Source organism: Channa argus, chromosome 9 (assembly GCF_033026475.1).
Source record: "Channa argus isolate prfri chromosome 9, Channa argus male v1.0, whole genome shotgun sequence".
Classification (NCBI taxonomy): Eukaryota; Metazoa; Chordata; class Actinopteri; order Anabantiformes; family Channidae; genus Channa; species Channa argus.
In genome coordinates this window covers 8,573,110-8,593,416 of record NC_090205.1, presented here as the reverse complement: position 1 = coordinate 8,593,416, position 20,307 = coordinate 8,573,110, and the positions used below count along the sequence as shown (strand labels likewise).

The following is a 20,307-nucleotide window of genomic DNA, read 5'->3' as shown; positions in this document are numbered from 1 at the left end:
AAACCACTTTAATCATTTTTAGGTAAGACTTTACGGTATTAAGGAACTTTCAACGCTTCGACTCAGATGTACACTGATTAACTTGGAACAATTCTTTTCCTGAACATGGTACGTAAGATGGTAATTAAACTATGACAGTCTGTTTTCAACGTTACATAATTTAAGGTGTATGCAGTATCTGACATCCTTAATGCTATGAAACACTTCACTAACAACAGGCAGGTTGACCTGCTGTTATTGTGCTTCTACACACAAACTATGAGGGGAAACGGGGGCGGGTTAGTCAACATGTTGCGCAAAGTCTCCCTGCGTTTTAAGCACATGCAAGGCGTTCGCGTAAAGTTGAGGTTACATTTTGCGATTTCTGTCAAGCTCTATAGGTACCTGTTGCTGGTCGAGGTTTTTTAAATCTGTGCAGTATTTGTGTGACTGGTAAACGTACACCGATCAGGTATAACATTATGACCACCTGTGCAATTCAATGCAGAAAGGTGTTTGTTGAGATGTGGTTCTAACGTTTTGGCCATATTGAAAACAAATGTGGTGGACAAAACATTAGAACCACCTATCAAACACCTTTCTGACAGGTCAACGTAAAAATTGAGGAATTCTGACCTTGTAATCTAACATTCATGGCACAGCCACAGTATTGGATGGCATTAAATTGCACAGGTGGTCATAATGTTATGCCTGATCGGTGTGTGCTGTCAGTGTCAAACAGTTTCCCCACAAAATGTGTGAACCGGGAGCATCTGCCACTGTGCCACCACATTAGGTTGCATTTAAAAAAAATAATAATAATAATCACACATTGAAAAACAGTCTTCCCCTAAACTGTAATTAGGACAGAGCCCACACTCCATGCTGCTCTGTTGGCATCAAGGTTTATTATCCTTTATAATGTACAATATACAAAAATATAGGGTACCAAAAAATTCACAGTGTCTAAAAGGCAGTGATTACAGTCTACATGACAGGTCTAACATTACACCTGGTAAGTTGCATAGAAGGGCACAGAGTCTCACATCGCAGGGGACAGAACTCAAAATTGACCAATCGGTGACCGACTTTGACCAGGTCAAAATAGCCTCCTCTTAGAATCTTTTGATTCTCTTATTACAGGTGATGTTTGAGAGATTTTTAGTCTGGTTTATGTTTCACTGGAAATTCCATGTTTGAACAGCTGGGAAAGGTCATAAGCCACAGACACTAGGTCACATTGTGGAGCTCTGTCCCCAAACAAACCTCGAAGTTGGTGTGTACATAGCTGCTGCACTTTTTTAAAACAACTATAAGGCTGTTTTTTTTTTTTTTTTTTAAACAAACAGTGTTAGCTATACAATATACAGATACATTTACACAATCCTTTTTAGGGTCATTAAATGGGCTTCAGAATGTTGTCACTCCTATATACAGATAGAGCTCTTATCATGCATGTACAGTAGCTGAACCAAAAAGCATTGCTGGGTTAGCATTCATCAATCAGGCAATAATAATAAAATATAGCTGTGAAAATGCCCTTTATAAACCAAGCTTTGACTATAAATAGTGTCCGTTCCACCTCTGCAGGAACTAGAGGCGCAATGCTTTAACTCACAACACCCCATACATGAAATATAGAAAAACCAGTAGAATGTCTGGAGTGTTAGCAACAAAATGTGAAAAATAATGCACAAAAGAATCTCTGCCACAGACCTCATAATCTTTTGTATGAAAGCATTATACATTGTACAAAATACAGTAACACCCCTTGCTCATTCAAGCATACAGACACACAGAAAGTACATTTGTTTGCATGTACACACATTCACACACATCTTTAAACAGAAAGACAGACAGACTCCAAAGCAAGCATAATTTAGTTTTTTTTTGTTTGTTTGTTTTCAAGCAGGGTCAAATGATGCTTTGTTACAATCAATCTTTGTAAAAAAAACAAAACATCAATAATGTTTATTGTTTTGCGTTAACATTTCATGTATTGAAGATGTAATGGTTACAAAACTGCTAAAGAAAAGAAAAGAAAACAAAGGAATGTGTTCATTCACTGAAATAAAATTAGAGAACCAAGAATTAATCAGCTATATCTTATTTACCAAAATATTTCCTCCTATGCTACAGCTCATCTGAGCATAAAACAATTATCTTAAAAACATTTAAAAACAAAAAACAAGTGCCACTCTACTAGCTTATCCTACCATCATAGAAAACCCAGTCCAGATGTTCAGCACACTGGCCATATTTGATATGACCACCGGGCTATTTAGCACTCAGTAGAATCTATGCATCCAATGGGGAATTGATTGGAGAATCAATCAGTTCCCTTTCAGAAGTCTTCATTGTTCTTAGTGGGGGAAAAAAAGTTAAAAGAAAACATGTCACCTTTGCCCTCTATTGCATACAGGCACCCGAGGCATTCCCAAAGCTTTATGTACAGTTCAGACCACTTCCCTTGCTCTGATTTTTACAAGTGAATGTCCTTGTCCAAGAAAGGCATGGGATGTGACTCTGATTATAGGCAGATTTAGAGAATATTTCTCCATCTCAAGCCCATTAGTGTTGTTCTTCCAAACAGCTCTCCAAAAACATTATTGACTCTGAAGTTCTTATCTTTTCTGTCACGTGAAATACCAACAATGGATGGCATGCAATTGGACCGAACAATCAAATTGATATTGATCTCGATCTCTAATTTATTTCATCATTGACTTCGCTGAGATTTCTCTTTTGTTGTTGTTCTCTCTGCTGTGTGGCAAGGACATAAAGATACGCCGTTTCCTTTGCTTTTGTTGCTGAGGGACACAAAGTTCATTACAGACTGAGAATGAGGTTTGTAGTGAAGCGCTGTAAAACAGTGGCCCAGATCCAAAGAAATGTATTTTTTAAAATGTTTTGTTCATGTAAATCTCTTCAATTGAGGGTGCTTGATTCAGCAGCTGCGCTGAGGAGTTCTAGACATAATTGTCTTTCTAAAGCCATAACTTATCCTGCTAGAGTTTTCCACTGGATCCCCACATGAAGATGAAGCTCTGAGTTGACACTGCTATGTCTAGTCAGGCGCTTACAATAACAGACCCTTGCCAAGTTACGCAAGTCCCTGACTGCACCAGTGCATGGGCATTGTTGTCCAAACCCGCATCTCCTGATGGAAACTTCCAGAGATGTCCTTGATAACACAAACCAAACATGTGGAAGAGACTACAGGAGAGAGGAAAGGGGTGATGGTGAACAAAGGAACCTGGCTGAGTGCTGAGAAACATTTCAGTTCATGTCAGTTTAGTTTTGTCACCATAGCATCAGATTGGTGTTCATTTGGAGCGACAGCAGGGGAGTTTAAGAGCCGGCTGTGAGGTGTGTCTCAGCTGTTATTGCTGTGGTTGTAGGTCCTGCATGGTGAAGGAGAGGAGTTGGGCTGATAGTCATATTTCCCAAGTGGTGTGGGGTAGTAGGTGGTGGTGTAGACATTGGTCTGCTGGAGTGGTGTCGGGTAAAAGTTGGACCTTTCATCTGGCAGCAGGTTGTTCTTGTTTAGAGTCTGGAAAGGCAGCAGAGAAGAAAGGGGTGGGGGGAAAAATTACTTTCTACTCTTACACCTCATGCAATTGTGTTGGTATTTATCCATGTACTGAATGTTAAGAAAATGTAAAAACGAGCATAGAAGTCTTTAGAGCAGTCAGTGTCCTCCTTGCTTCATGCAAGTGGGCTTGGTATTGAACTTTTTAACTTTATTGGGACAGACAGATCCGCTCTACTCTATCAAATGCTGATAATTTGCTCAATTCAATACCGAACTTTGATGGTTAATCCGGGCTGGACAGTGCAAATGTTATATATGCATATATGCGACTGAAAATTAGAGCGCACAAATATAATGCTGACAGATTCTCAGCACTTAAAGGAAGCAGGGATTGGTGGATACGAACATATGTTGTAAAATGGAAAAATTTGCAAAGCATTAAAACGGACAATTGCAAATCAACTTTTTTTGAATTTCCTTATTCTCTAAAATTAGGTAGTCAAGTACATTTTCTCTGAACCTAGTAAGGTAATCAGGATCCAGAAACTCCCAAATATCTTTGGGGTTGATTTTCATTGTTAATATTCTGTGCAAGATAAAGTACTTTGAGAGGTGTAAAGAATCATTAAATAAATGAATAAAATAACACCATTAGCCTCAAGGCATTAGCGTCTGTGCTGTGAGTATATTAAGAAAGAAAAAGTAAACAGTTTGAATTTAGTTCACGTCAATAATTATTCAGTAATGGTACAGTAGTCAATATACTAATATATTAAATGTTAGGAATTGACTAGCTTTCTCTAATAAACGACAAGTACTGTTGAATATCATATTTTACAGAATTGCTGAGGCTCAGTAAAAGCTGACCATAAGGTGAAACACTTTCCAGGGGAAGCATTAGAATAATGTAATCCATCTGAAGAACTCTGGGGACCAAGGCAGAAAAATAATCATGTTGAACCTGGCAAACTACACATTGCAGAGCATCGTAAGTTGGCCTGGAGGAGAGGGAACCTGCTGGATAAACAGTGTTATGTATTGGTACACAATGACATCGGCTGCACATTTAGCAGTCTGGCCACTCCCTCTGGTCATTAAAGCTAATGAGTTCAGGCTCTTAACACCACTTTGGCTGTCAGCAAAACTCAACAATAAAAACAGCAAGGACAAGTGTCAGAAGGCTGACACAATCAAAACACACTGTGGTTAGGCACCATGTTCCTTTGCCAGGCTCTTGAATACTGTCAAGTTCGAAAGGTTAAAATGCTTGCCCTGCTTGCACACTTTGACTGATGTCAGAAAAAATAAATATAGATCTCTTAAAAGAAAATGCGGGGGTGTCGCTGACACGACTGAATGCCATACACAAATTGTAGTTTGACTAATGCATCCGTAATGTTTCTGGATCCTAATAATACAGTGCTTTAGATCCCTAAACTGAAAGCTAATAAAATTAGAAAATTACATTTTACAAAAGGCTGACAAGCGCAGTGCCAAAACTTCTATTTCATATGTCTTGACAATGAGAGGTAAAAAGTATTGTGACATCAATGTGCACTTGTATTTAATGCACATGTATTTAAATGTCCAACTAGGTGCTGCTGCAAACGGCAGTAGTGAATGTAAATGGAACTGATAAAGTCTTTCCAGCAAGAGCCACAAGTCAGTTGTTCAACAAGAAGCAAACATAGAACAATGAATTCAGAATCTAAACTAAAATCAGAACGTTGACTAAAATGAGTCGAATTCCAAAGCAGAATTCTACTGTACAATTCCCCAAATGCAATTTCGGAAAAGGAAAAATTGCAACTTCCATGCTGACGCACAATCTGTGTAAAAGGGTAATAAACTGTGCTGTGTTATACAGAAGTGTATTTCTGTACTTAACCCAGCTTAACCGTAAGTAGAACACTACATAACACTACAGCTGCAAAATGATCATACAGTTAAATCAGCACATATAAAACAAAAGCTTTCAGGCAAACTGTCATGAAGTAGGGATTTATTGCAGTACATTAGTTTCAGCTATGTGGACCCAACTCACCAGAACTGTGGTACAGACCGAACCATTAATTTTGTGAACCATTTTGACAATTTCTTTTTTCGTGTTTTTAATGGGGGGGGGGGCTCAAAAAAAAGACTTAATCGTGAGTGTTTGTGTTTATTCAGCTAAGAAATATAGTGTTTGTTGGAATTTGTGACTTGGGTGAATATCAGATTATCACAACTGTTGTGGTATCTCCGTATAAATGATAAATGGATGTTAACAGACAAAGTGCTTTACAATTAGTTTCTCAGCCCAAAAAGGGCTTCAAGGGCTCAATGTGCTGCTTCTGAAATTTCAAATATTAACTTGGGTAACATTTGCAAGACAAAATTGGTTGTCATATCAGCCTATTCTAATTTGCACTCACTGTCCATTAGAATATACATTTATTCTCTGCGTGTCTTGTCACAAACACTTTAGTCATTTCAGACCATGGATGTATTATTAGGCAGGTATGCAGGATGCCAGGGGCGATTTTAGACTTTAAAATTACCCAGATGATCCTCACACTTTTGTATTGTTCTGCCCATAGCACGCATGCACTAGCAATTGGCAGCTCCCATGCACATATGTATGGGGATAAAATAATAAAGTAAATCGCTTTTCTGCCTTTTATGTCTTCACACCCACCTGGTCACTTGTAACTCATTTTACCATGTCCTCCCTGTTGACTCTGCTAAAGTATTTGTCTGTACGTCCTGGCCTTACCTTTTTCAGGGTTTCATACTCACCTGCTTTTGCCTGCCCCTTTTTGTTGTCTTGTTTTTGAACTTTGCCTTTTGTCTGCTCTCGTTTTCTGGTTACCCTGCCTAAAAAGACCATGGAATCTTTTAAGCTAAGCTTTAAGTCTATGCATATGGAAAAGCCACTTCTTTAAAACTTTTGCTGCTTTCCTCAGTATTCACAAATCCTAAACCCAGAATGTGACTACACTGTGTGAAATGAGGGCAATTCAAAGTCCACCTGAGACTTAGCGGTCCATAAGCCAACAGGAATTAGAACCTGTCCGTATTTTTTTTGTTTTTTTTTTTGGTGTTTATTTTTATCAAATGATTTGTGTCCCAAAACCTCAAACTGCAAATAATGCTTCATCTATTTTAGCTGCAAACTACAAATTACGTAATTTACAACTTGGAAAAAGGGGGGGAAATGAAAGTCTTGGTTTTTTTTTTGGAACAACATAACATTGAAAATTCCAGTTTGATATGGTTTATGGACTCAAAAATTTCATATGAGTCATAGGTAAACTTTGAAGTGCATTTTTCTTTGAAACGAGTGCCGTACAGCGTGGCGCTTACTTCTTATGGTGTAGTCACGTTCAATGTTGAAACATTCACTGACACTGTGGAAAGTAGGAAAAGTTTCAACAACCAAGAGTCTTGTCCACATGCATAAATAGCACTCAAGTTTTTATTGAGACCAGCTTGAAAGATCCCAAACTATTCCTTTTGACTTTCACAAGCAGCCTTTAAAACACTTCAGAGACAGAAAAATCAGTAGGCATTAAACTAATCAGCAAACAAAAATATAAGGGGATGGCTCATAAAAGTGCAATGAAGGTCTATGAATCTCTGGTGTATATAGTTGGGAATAGTTTCCTGTGAATTTGAATGCACAGTAGACTGATAGCAGTGGGAGGTCGAGGGCTCACTACCACTTTAGAAAGCTAATGGGCCTATTAATAAGGAATTGGTTGGTAGGCAGGTAGAAAGGCTTTAAGTCTATAGGTTCTGTATAAGAGCCAGGAGGAATAAAAGTGAGCAGTAATTCATCTTTGGTGGTAGGTGCACTATTGAGATAAATGCATGAATTAAGGCTCTAAATAAAACATGAATCACATCCATTTCCCTTGAATCTTCAGCATTTACATGGTTTGTGCATGTGAGTAACCAAATAAATGGTACATTATTCCATCTGTAATACTTTTCTCCATATACAGTATTGTGCAAAAGTTAGTAAGAATTTAGTAAATATGATAGATTTTTTTATCAACATATTTAATGCACAACTATTAAAAACATTAAATAGGAAATTAAAGTCTTTTAATCAATTGTGGAAATAATTTATTAAGAGGGACATACTTGTGCATTTATTTCATTATTTATACAGCCCTTGACCATTTTTGTTAGTTCTGATGATGCAAGAACAGCTGCATATGGAAAAGTTTGTATCCCCTATCTGTAAGTTCTTATCCTGTTTAGGCCTGGACTCTGTCCCTGCTGTCACTGAGCGAACGGCAGAGTAAACCCTGGACAGGTCAACAGTCGCTCAGGGCCAACACAAAGCCACATACACAGACAGACAACCACACTCACATTCACACCTGTGACACCATTTTAAAATGACCATTAAATCTAACGGGCATGTCTGCGGACACCTGGAGGAAATCTTTTTTACTTATTATTTAATTAAATAACTTTTAGTTTTGAGAACAAAATATTTGTAAATGGGAATTTAATATTATCTTATTAAAAATAGTTTTTACTGTTTTTGCCATTATGGAAATTAGGTAGTACTAACTTTTGCACTAACTTTTGTATATATAAAAACACTAAGTACACAAGCACGTCAGTGATTAAATACCTTAAACTCCATGGGCGTGTACTTTTCATTCTTTGGTGTGGTGTTGCCCTTGTAGTTAAGGTGGTTCGGGGTGGTGGGGTGAATGACGGCAGATTCCTGGGAAGGCTTATGGAAACGTTGACAGTACACGTAGATCAGGAAGGACAGCAGCCCCGCTCCAAGGAAACAGGAAACACCAGTGGCGATTAGGTGGATGGAGGTAAACGCTGGTAAACAAAGACACAAGGAGCGTTATTAACGGCTCAGCAGAGAGTATCACAACCTGTTTGAAAAAAAATAAAAATCTTTTTTGTCAAAAAAGCCATTAACTTTCAACATGATTTGCAAGTATCAAAGGACAAATTACAAAGGGAACGAATGTTTTATAGGCAGTGTATGCAGTGTTCTTTGGTTGGTAATTTGCATTTAAAGGTCAAGCGAAACCAATTACTTTACAATAGAAGAAGTTAGAAAAACAATTTTAAAAAAGTAAATAAAAAGATAAAATTCACAGAATAAAATGTGTCAAAACTAACACTCTCAGATTGGTACAAACTACTAATTTTCTTATCATGAACACAATGTGTATCACTTATTACTGCACTTCTTTTTTTTTTTTTTTTTTGACTGCGGCATCATTGTGTGAAAATTCTCTTAAAAGAGGCCCATTAGGCAAAGAGGCATCATATTGATATTCTCACACAGGCTCTGATGTGCTCTGCTTGCATCCAGTTCCCAAGGCCTGTTTTCACTTACAGAAAGTGAAGATTTGTCTTTATTTAGTAAATTTAGATATTTAGGGAGTTTTAGAGAAAAAGGGGCGGCTGTAGCTTAGTCGGTAAGGCAATCATCCACAGACCACAGGGTCAGTGGTTCGATCCCTGGCCCTGGCTATATGTCGAAGTGTCTCTGGGCAAGACACTGAACCCCCCAACAGCCCATTCCCATCCCCAGCTGTGCAGTGCCGGTCCAAGCCCGGTAGAAATTGGGGAGGGTTGCGTCAGGAAGGGCATCCAGTGTAAACGGTGCCAAATCAACATGCGGCCATTGATCCGCTGTGGCGACCCTGAACTCACCGGATAAGCCGAAAGGACAAAAAATAAAGGAGTTTTAGAGAAAAATCTTAATATATTTGGCTGAGCATCCTCTGGTTTCCTCCTTTAATCCTAGCACAGTACTTAGCTCTGGTCTTTTATTTTAAGTAAGATTGAAATATCTGTGATTTATGTTTATGAGGTGTTTTTTTTTGTGTGTGTTTTGTTTTTTAAATGCACTTTTTGGTGCATCACGGTGTAGATATTTCTTCCGTAATGGTTGTAAGAATTTTGTAGACTGAAATAAACAGGAACATGAAAATGCACATATAATGCATGAAACCACACATCATGGACAGGCATCTGTGGAAACATATGGGGAAAAACAACCCTATCATGCACACAGAGACAGAGCGAAAGCAGCTGTTAATCCACTTACCTCCACAGTGTTGGTCCTTATCAAAACCAGATGCAGGGAGAATGACTGCAGAGAGGAGAGGAACACAGGGTCAGACACACACACAGGCATGCACACACACATGCGCGCAAACAAACTCCTTTGAGAAACAACCTTCAGAATACAACCACCGACTGCAACATCAGGGAAGTTGACACATGCAGAAACAAAAAGTGAATGAAATGTTTTTTAAAATGTTGTGCAAATGGTCCCTAGAGGGTTTTTTTTTTTTTTTTTTGCATCAGCAAATTCAAAAACCTTGTAGAGAAAAATAGGACTATTGAGCAAAAAAAACCAAAAAAAACCCTGCTCTGCTTTATCCAATACGTGTAGTTGCTGTTAGAGCCATTTGACAGCAGGGCTCTATTTTACAGTTAAAACATGTGCTGCCCCTGCCAATCCTAGAAGGAAGCAGAGCAAAGCTGCTGTGTGTGTGTGTGTGTGTGTGTGTGTGTGTGTGTGTGTGCTGTTTTAATTGCAGTGCCAATCTCTTGATTAAGTCATTTCAATTTTTAAGCTTCCTCACAGCCACCTCGCCTCTGCCACTGACCTTAACAAACCATTGCATCGCCTCCTTGAAATTTGCAATAAAATTAGATGTGATTTGGTGTTGCGACAACCCATTAATATTAATCAACTTGGTCCGAACTCAGTATGGATTCCGAGTGTCGAGATTAACACTGGCAGGCCATGAAAGATCATTTCAGAAGAAACTTTGTGAAATCGTCATCAGTATAACCAGGTGCACTTAGGTCAACATGGTTAATCGTTAACTTGTTGAATTCACGTGGACTTAATAATGGTTAATTGACAGAAGCCGATGAGCTTAGTGCACGGAGCATGGGAGCTAATGGTACATACATACATACAAGTAAGGCATGTTCGAATGAGGATAGTGAGGGTAATCACTACAATGGGAATGAATGACTGATACTGGGCACAAAGCTTTGTTCCACAATCACAGGCTGCTGGGTTTAGAATGATGCTGCCAACAAAGATTTGAGCGCAAGGATTGTGGTCCAAACCTCAATTTCATGCTCATGTTAACGCTAGTCTAAGTTGTTCACTGTAGCTTTAACAAATTATAACAATAATATTATAACAAATTAAGTGATGATAGGGGGTGGTAATTATTTAGCATTGTATTATTATTGTATGAATTTCAGCTGTCAAATGTAATTATTCAAAATCTTAACATAATGAATTCCTATTTGTATTTGTTTAGAAGGGTTTTGTGAATAAATTCTCTTGGTGTATAGGTATTAGACTCTTCACACAAAACAAGCAACTCAAAAAGAAGTAATTTTGCAGTTGTTTAGTTTAAATGTTTGGTAACTATTTTATTTTATTGATCCTTTCTTTGTATAGTGTGATGGTGATGTGGTAAACAAAATCCGTACGCCTATATTAAAAAAAAAAAAGAAAAAAAAAGTGTGCACTCTGCTTTTCACGTCAACAATACCAGCTTACAAGTCTCTCTTTGAAGATATTACATTTAGGGCCAACCCTAAAGCGTGATAAAACAAGTGGGTAACATGCAGTGCATTCTGGGAAACTCGGTTTAAAAAATTCAGGCAAGACGATTTTTGACCTTAAGAAGCCTTTTTATATGGCCAACCTTCATTTGTTATGATGCCGGCAGAGGTAAAGTTTGCAATTGACAGCTGACTGACTCACCAGGTATTTCATTGCAGTCTCTGCGCTGAGTGTTGTTCCCCACACAGGGGATGCTGCCCTGGGCACCACATACTCGACTCCTCATCTGCAAGCCTGAATCATCACATGCTGACCACAGTGACCAGGCCATCCAGCCACCTAAACACAGAAAAATAAAACAATCAATACAAACCCAGACAGCCACAAGGCCACGTCAAAGTCAGATGGCCTGGAAGCCAGAGCGCCCACCCAAGCTGTCACCACCCGCGGCCACTAACCTTCTCGGCCAGCCAAGCAACCCAAATACACCAAAAAGTGTTTGTGATGTAAACAGGATTGGAAGAGTAAACCCATGGAGAGTTTGTTTAGTGCATAGCAGAGATGTTTGTCTCCTGAGCTGAGCTTTAGTGCCGTTTCCCCGCAGCAGGCTACCAAGCAGTAAACAAAGACTCCTACCCAAGAGAAAAAGGAAAATTCTCAGCTCCCAGCTCCTGCCTTTGAACAATACAGTTCCTACACCCTTTCACCCTGTATTCAGAAGCACGAGAGTGGAGGGAGCACAGGCTACTGTAATGAAAGGCATGATAAAAAAAAAAAAGCTGCTTTGTTATTCAGGGTGCTTTCAAGTGTGCAGTTTTGGCAGGGATGGCCTTGGTAGAGGCACAGGACAGGCCATTTTTAGCTTTCCTATCAGTCTGGTGTTCACTGATGGGCTTCTCAGACTCCATGATCTGCTCCTTTCTTGCAGCACAACCATCTAGACACAAAAACACACAGACCACCTCAAACGAGTTTAATAACCATGCATCACTACAGCCTGCTTTAATTGCTTCATTTATTCCCATTTATTTTTGTCACCCGGGCGACCTGCGTGATTGCACTGTTGAGTCAGAGGGAATGCCATCAGGACTGAGCCTCCTAGTTAGTATTCTATTCCAGTACTTCTTCCTGCTGTCCTCCATTACTAGTGAAGACTTTAATCAAATGACCTGCAACAGGGGCATCAAATATCCCTCTGACTGACAACCAGTCTGCCTCTAATTATTAATGCAGAGAAAGCATCTTCAACAGTAAGACCCCAATAGATGACCAATGTTCCTTCCTGTCAATAAATGAATGGACGAGGAGGCAGATAAGGGCTGGAGAGATTGTTAGCAGAAAGTCCACTGATGCAAGCCTAAAGGGATGTGTTGGTCCACATCAAACAGGAAAACATTAACCTGATAAAAGGTGGCTGATTAACATCTCTGCAAAGTGGGCTTGGGGGGGACAAAAAGCCATTTACCTTAGCTGGTAATTACCAGGGAGACTGACTGTAAGCATTACTCTCTGTGTGAATGACAGTTGGGCTGATTCAAAGTGAAAAGCAGCTGAGGAAACAGTTAGGAGGAAACAACCATTTAATTCAGGCAGAAATTATCTAGCACTACAAGGCGTCACTGCACACACACGCATAGACACTCGTGCATTAATACACCCGTGCAACTTCTTCCAGCGCATTTGTGTTTTCCAGCAAAATCAATAAAGAGTAGATTAAAATCGCATTGTGGCAACATAACGTTGATGGCTTTTTCATATTAAACTAGAGTCTGATGCTGGACTGTTCTTTTGGTTTGGTTTGTTTTTTGTGGATTAGCAGATCTTATGAATATTTAATTGTCCTCGTGGGAGCAGAATGGGAGTAAAGGGGGACACCAGACATTGCTATACATCTCAATCTCATCATCAAGTGGTGTAAGCCTGGGGAAAGGGAAGCTAATCTCCAAATCAAAAACACACTATTAAAAGACCTAATTTAATTTCAGGCTACCTTTTACTATAAGCAGTTTTTGTGTCTTATTTTGTTTTGTGTTTTGCAATTTCAAACTTTAGTTATTTTACTCTCAAATCTTGTTATATATTATTTAAAGATCAGTGCAAGTGACAAAAAAATAATACCTCTAATGGTAGCCTGTTATTGGCTTTGAGAGATCTGCCTCGGGGATTTTTCTGTGCTTCCCAGTGTAACGTAAAAGTAATTAATTCATGGAGCTCACAGGAGCTTGAAAAGTTACTTTAAAAAAGTTCAATAGCTAAGTGTCTTTCTTTAAAAATATATATTATTCAATATTTAACAGAACACACTGAAGTCAAATGATTCCTCTGAGTTTGCTTTCTGCTGAAGAAACAGTTGAGAAGATGAAAAACTATTTACTGTGTGTTGTGCACATTACCCAGACCTGGTGACGGCAGCTAACTGAGCACATGGAATTTGCATGAGGCCGTAGGTTTGGAAAACCACCATCACAGTTGATTGCCAAAATTGACACAAGCTGAGGATTTTCTTATCTTTCTTCTGGCAGTATTTGAGAATAGCATCTTGATGGAACAGCATTAACCTGTGCACATCTCGGTAATGACACTGCAATGCTTGTGAATGGAATGTAGTAAATGGTCACAGAAACACTGATTTGCAGTTTGTTCTGGAAAAACACCAACTAGACAAAATTGTTTCAGGGCTTTGAGCAGCACAAACAAAATTCCATTTTCCTCCAAAGCAAGCTTGTTGGAGAACTCTAGTAAAAATGTGTCAATTAAATCATGGGGGGGGGTGATCCTGACGCAGAGGAGAAGCATAAGGATTTTGTCTTGTATCCCTAATAACGTGGAAGCAGAAGTAACTGAAATTAATATCAATTTTTTTAGTTTCTGTTAATAAATCCGTTTTTACCAAGGAGGATCCAGACAACTAGATTTGCTTAAAAATACATTATTTTCTTTTTAGTGTATCAAACATTCACATCCTCTAACACATTATGTAACATTTGCATCTGTTTAGTACAACAGAAGTGGACCTCTTTTTAAACCTTTCCACAGAGGTTGCCATGGCGCTCAGCGCTTCAGCAGCAGCACAGCAGGAAGCGGCATGGTGGGAGGACAGGTTGTTCTCTCAGCATGACTCTGTTTATCTTTTCATATATCTAAGACCTGCTTTCTTCATTAGGAAAAGATGAAAGAAGCAATTTAGTGAAAGGGACAACACAGAAATGACACTGTGTGGGAGATGATTGCTTGCCTGGAGGCGTAATGAAAGGTCAGAAAGTAGTGCTGGAATGACAGTTAGATTTTCAATTTCTGTGTGACCTTACCATCGCATGTATGTGTATTGCACAGGGCCTCTTCAGTGTGTAGTCCTATGCATATGTCCCCTCCGTTGGCAGGTGCAGGGCTGTTACAGGAGCGCGTTCGTTGGTAGTGGCCTCCACCACAACCCACTGAGCACTGAGACCAGGATGACCAGCAAGACCAGGCACCTTTCACTGTAATATACAAATGATTTGAGATTACACAACATAACCACATAGATCTGTAGATACAGTATGACAAGACACACTCACAAAAAAAAACTATCTATGAGAGATGATGGTCTTAGTTGCGCATTCCTCCATCTAAATTATTGTCACCTGTAAGTCTGGAGTCACCTTGGCTCATTCTGAATGTCAGTGACTAGAGATTTCACCCCTTTAGACTCTTACTATAAAGAGCTGGTGGGTCTGTCATAGGTGCTCATTTATTTTATATTAGTTTAATAACTATTGAAATGACTAGCTCTATGTAAAAAAGAAAACAAAAATACTATTACAGTGATGTAATGTAATAGTCAGTAGTTGGAGACATGCAGCACAACATTCATATAGCTACAGATGATTTGTGGCACGTCTTAACGCTGAAGATGTGGTTGTTCCAGTTGCAGTTGGACCATTTTCTTTTCTTGTGTGTATTTGTGGACTCCAGGTGCTGGATGTCGCCCCAGGCTGCGTGAAAGTGTGTCTTAACCCAGATGCAGAATTTATACATGTTGCACCACCTTGGTAACTTATGAATTTTTAAGACTTTATTCAAACATTTATCATATCCTACAAACAAAGCATTCTGCATTCATTCCGATATTTTCCTTTGCTATATTGTTGTTATTATTATGTAAGTGATTTTTGATTTCATAATTTTTTTTATCATACAGGTTTCCGTTTATTTCTAACTTCATTTCCTGTTGTTGTATATACTACATACATCTAAATTTTACATACAACTGCCTATTCAACATTTTTCTCTAATTATATTCTTCTTTATCTTTGCTGTTTACTGTCTCACTGATGTAGTCCTGGTCCCATAGGGACTGTTAATGTTTCATTTGATGGAATCAGGCGAGTGTGGCAGACTGACTGGTTGATGGCTGACTGACAGAGGCGATGTTGCCTGGTAATGTCACAGTGGTGCAGAAAACTCCATTAGCTGAGTGGATTAGTGTGAAGCAGGCTGTGACCACTTACCTCTGACCAGCTCTCACAGCAAATGCTCTGCCTTGCTGACTCTTTGACTAACTGGCTGTTTACTGTACCTGGGTGAGTGTCTGACTCACTCTGTGACTGACTGCCAAACTTATTACGAGCTGCTGACTTTGACTTTCAATTTTGAATCACAACATTTTGAATCCCAGGAGACTTGACCTTAAAATCTCAAATTTTGACCTGGTACAAGTCCTAGAATTACGCAAGTTTAAGACAAGAAGCAGCAATCCTGTATAACCATGCACCTCATATTTACTTGGAAGACTTTGGACAAGCTTCAGGACTGGCTTTGACAAAAGGCTATAAAATGCCATACTGGCTTTAAATATGACCTGAACCCTCAAATGACCAGCCATAACCTCAAATTGACTGGCACTTTAGTTTCCTAGAGTTTATCAATTTACTTGAAATGTTACAGTTCTTTGAAAGACATGAAATTTGACCTGGACTGGTGCTAGACTTCACCTGGACCTGCTATTACTGGCTTGACTTTCTCTGTTCACTTGAGATTTGATTTGCACTTGTTTTGACTGGTGAGAGAATTACATGAACTAATGACCTAAGACTTGACCTTTTCTCCATTGACTTGAGACTGGACTAGTCCGCTTTAAAACCCACATTTGACCTGCAGTTTGGTAGAGAAGACCCAGGAGCTTAGTGTGGCTTTGATAACTCTTGAGAATAGATTTGGACTTGGATTTGAACTTACCCCTAAAGACTGACTAACAGCTCCATATTAGGGCTGTTATCTTAGATCGTGGGTTCTTATATCTGAACTCAGGCTACTTACCTGTACCATCTGACTCAGAAACTGCCTGCTTTTTTCTCTGTCTCTCTCAGTCACTCACCTGCTTCCTCCTACACAAACCAGCACTTTCTTCATTTCGGTCTCCCAAGCAACCTATTTTGTCTCCGTCCTTCTATCTAATCTCATCAATTACTATTTTGCACTCACGCTACTTTTTTGCTGCTGGCCTTGTCCTTCTCACCTGCATGTGTACCCAGGACAGGTGCAGTGAGATTAGCTGTGCACATGACTCTCATGGCATAAACATTACTCCTAGCGGGAGCTAACCAGGCTGCCTCACATGGGGCTTGCTTAGGTTACATTAGTCAGATGCTAAGCTAACCACTAAGGAATTCTTGTAAATACAGATGACTGACATTTAAATACACTAAAGGAATTTGATCAGCTTTATACAAACCAATCCAAACCAATTTATTGTTAGGCACAGTTAACACCCATCAGTACCAGGAATTTGCCTTGGTGTCAGATGTCAGGTGTGACAAACGACAATTATAAATATGGTGCCTTTCATAAATATTTTTTTAAATAAGAAAAAATATCTTTTTTATTATTAAGGAATTCATATCATATCATATGGCCTCGAATCCCACCCCACCAGGTGTGGCCCCACCCAGCCATCAAGTGCCACCCTGGTGCCGCTTCCAAGCCCGGATTATTTAAAAAAAAAATAAAAAATACAAAAATTTGGGAGGGTTGCTGCCAAATCAGCGTGTGGAACACGTTCCGCTGAGGCGCCCGCAGAAATCCGCTTATCTTTATGATTATGGTTTGATGAGGAGCTTTAAATAAGTAACTTTATTTGTGCCAGGTCTTTCCCTGCACGGCCTGCAGCTGCTGGTAACCATTAGCTAATGAAGCTAATGATCCACTCAGCAGTATTTTACCACTACTATTGAACTCCCTGTCACTCTGTCTCCATCTCAGTCTCTTGAGTGCATGTCTTTTCTTTATGAACCTCTAATATACAAAAAAAGGTAAGAGTTAGGAGAACATCAGACTTTATGTACTTTATGTGAAGGGTCTGTTGTCCATCCAGGTATGAAAACACCAACAGCTGAATGACATGTACATGTGAACAGTAGTGTTTTTATTGTTCTTCTCTTTAAAATGTAAAAATATGTGATGTCCCTATATCAAAAATGTTTTTTCAGTTTGCTGTTAACAAAGAAATCTTGTAATAACTTTAGAATATAGCTCAGAATATAGTTCATGTGATAGCAAGTAAAGAGACAAATACTTTTTACTTTTTGTTATTTTGTGACGGGGTTTTCGGTGCGTTTTCACTCACCAGGACAAGGCTGGACGTTACAGTCTTGGTACTCAACAGGTGAACCACGGCATGCAACTGGAGCACTCTTCCCCTCTGGACCAGAGCAGGTTCTCCGGCGAGTGCGGTAGCCTTTAGCGCAACTTTGTGAGCAGCTAGACCAGGTCTCCCACGAGGACCAGCTGGCACCCGCCACTCTAACCACTGGTGTCTTCAGGAGTTCCTCAACAAGGGCTACAGACAGAAAGAAGGCAGTAGAAAAGAAAAAAAAAATGTTCCAGCTTGGATTAAAGGCACAGAAATATGTGCAGTGCTATCAGATTGAGAGTTTAAAGAATTTAAACGAGGGATATGAGGCATGCAGATCCTTTGAGTGCAAGTCACACAGTGTACGACTTTGCCAGCAGGCAGATTTTTCCCGTCTGTCCCTCTCCCAAACTCGATCTGTGTATCTCATGCATCTCACAGTCCCCTCACAGTCTGTGTTTCATCAGTTTGTCAAGAGGCGATGCGGCCCACCCCCCAGGAGTCTGACAGGGAGGAGACAGGTAATCGATTCAGGAGAGAGGGGCATGAAAAAGCCACTAGTGGAGAACACTGGACCGTAACCCTATGTAGCTGTGTATGTGAGAGTGCCGGACTGCGACCCCATCACTAACAGCATGTAGGGAAGCTAACAGGAAGGGCCTTTTCAACATGTCACGCTCCTAATGGGAGAAATCACACTGCTGCCTTCCCACTGGATTCATACATGATAACTGTCGTACAGTCCGTTTCTCTTCATTTACACATGCACAGACTGCCCCTTTTGCTTCTCTGCCAATTTTCTATCAAATCCCACTTAAAACTCAGATAATTATAGGTTGAAGAAAAATCCACAAAGTTGACATTAATTAAGGCAGCTGTGTCCCTAAGGTGGAAATTGGAGCATTAAACTTGAACTGACAATGAAATCAAGCGACTCTCTCTCTTTAACATTAAGTGTATTTATAGTGGAGTATCACCCCAAGGAGACTCTGCAGAGAGCCGAGAATAAATGAAACATCAGACACACACCGCTTAAATCATTACAAATAAAAACCGTAACGTTCCCAAAAGATAAACAGTTGAGGGTAAGAAGTTGTAGTTGAGGCTACAATGGCTATGGAGCCAATGAAAGTAGGGAGGAGTATAGAAAAGATGAGAGGTTTTGAGTTTTACAGTTTTCCCAGCGCTTAACTTTTTCCACATTTGTTTATGTTACAGCCTTATTCCAAAATGAATCAAATTCATTATTCTCCTCAAAATTCTACAAACAATACCCCATAATGACAACGTGAAAAAAGTTTGTTTGAAATCTTTGCTTAATACTTTGTTGAAGCACCTTTAGCCCCAATTACAGCCTCAAGTCTTTTTGAGTATGATGTTACAAGCTTGACACACTTATTTTTGGGCAGTTTCTCCCATTCTTCTTTGCAGTAGCTCTCAAGCTCCATCAGGTTGGATGGGGAGCGTCGGTGCACAGCCATTTTCAGATCTCTACAGAGATGTTCAATCAAGTTCTAGTCTTTACTGTAGGGAAGGTATTGGCCAGGTGGTGAGCGGTGCCTGGTTTCCTCCAGACATGGCACTTGGCATTCAGGCCAAAGAGTTTAATCTTTGTTTCATCAAACCAGAGAATTTAATTTTTCATAGTCTGAGAGTCCTTCAGGCAGGCTGCCATGTGCCTTTTACTGAGGAGTGGTTTCTGTCTGGCCACTCTACCATACAGGCCTGATTGCTGAAGTGCTGCAAAGATTCTTGTTCTTCTGGAAGGTTCTCCTCTCGCCACAGACACACTGGGGCTCTTTCAGACTCTCCATCGGGTTCTTGGTCACCTCCCTGACTGAGGCCCTTCTCTCTCGATCGCTTAGTTTGGCCGGCCACCCCACTCTAGGAAGAGTCCCGGTGGTTCCAAAATTTTCCATTTACAGAAAATGGAGGCCACTGTGCTCATTGGGACTATCAATGCTGCAGAAAAGTTTCGGTACCCTTCCCCAGATCTGTGCCTCAATACAATCCTGTCTTTGAGGTCTACTGACAATTCCTTGGACTTCATGGCTTGGTTTGTGCCCTGACATGCACGGTTAACTGTGGGACCTTATATAGACATGTGTATGCTTTACCAAATCATGTCCAAAGAAGTGAATTTCCCACAGGTGGACTCCAGTCAAGTTGCAGAAACATCTCAAAGATGATCAGTGGAAACAGGATGCACCAGAGTTCAATTTTGAGTGTCATGGCAAAGGCCGTGAATACTTATGTACATGTAATTATTATTTTCTTTGTTTAGTTTTTATTTTTAATATTTTTGCAAAGATTGGCACACTTCTTTCACGTTGTCATTGTGGGGTATTATTTGTAGGATTTTGAGGAAAATAATGAATTTAATCCATTTTGGAATAAGACTAACGTAACAAAATGTGGAAAAAGTTCATACTTTCTGGATGCGTGGTTATTGATTTAAAAGAAAAGGCACATGGTGAGCAAAGGCTCCAACTGATACTGGTACCAACAGAGTCCAAAGAGGTTGTTGTGGTTTATTAAGGTGAAACATGTTTAACCATTTACTTGGAGACGGTCACGGCAACCTTCAAAAGAGGCATTCAGCCTCTC

At 39.7% G+C, this 20,307-nt stretch overlaps 1 protein-coding gene across 5 annotated transcripts in view; it reads right to left on the bottom strand.

Annotated features, from left to right (window-relative positions):
- Window positions 1–868: 868 nt before the first annotated feature.
- Window positions 869–20,307, bottom strand: part of sema5ba (sema domain, seven thrombospondin repeats (type 1 and type 1-like), transmembrane domain (TM) and short cytoplasmic domain, (semaphorin) 5Ba) — a 152,873-nt gene continuing 133,434 nt past the window's right edge. For 3 of the 5 annotated variants that reach the window (XM_067515981.1, XM_067515980.1, XM_067515984.1), the window contains 6 exons: window positions 17,695–17,907; window positions 14,399–14,569; window positions 11,292–11,429; window positions 9,597–9,641; window positions 8,145–8,350; window positions 869–3,532 (listed from right to left, as the gene is read on the bottom strand). In XM_067515981.1, coding sequence (XP_067372082.1) covers window positions 3,356–3,532; window positions 8,145–8,350; window positions 9,597–9,641; window positions 11,292–11,429; window positions 14,399–14,569; window positions 17,695–17,907 — 950 coding nt within the window. In that variant the 3' untranslated portion in view covers window positions 869–3,355. Of the gene's footprint in view, window positions 3,533–6,292; window positions 6,371–8,144; window positions 8,351–9,596; window positions 9,642–11,291; window positions 11,430–14,398; window positions 14,570–17,694; window positions 17,908–20,307 lie in introns of all 5 variants that reach the window. The other 2 variants (XR_010915189.1, XM_067515983.1) reach the window with 2 other exon arrangements.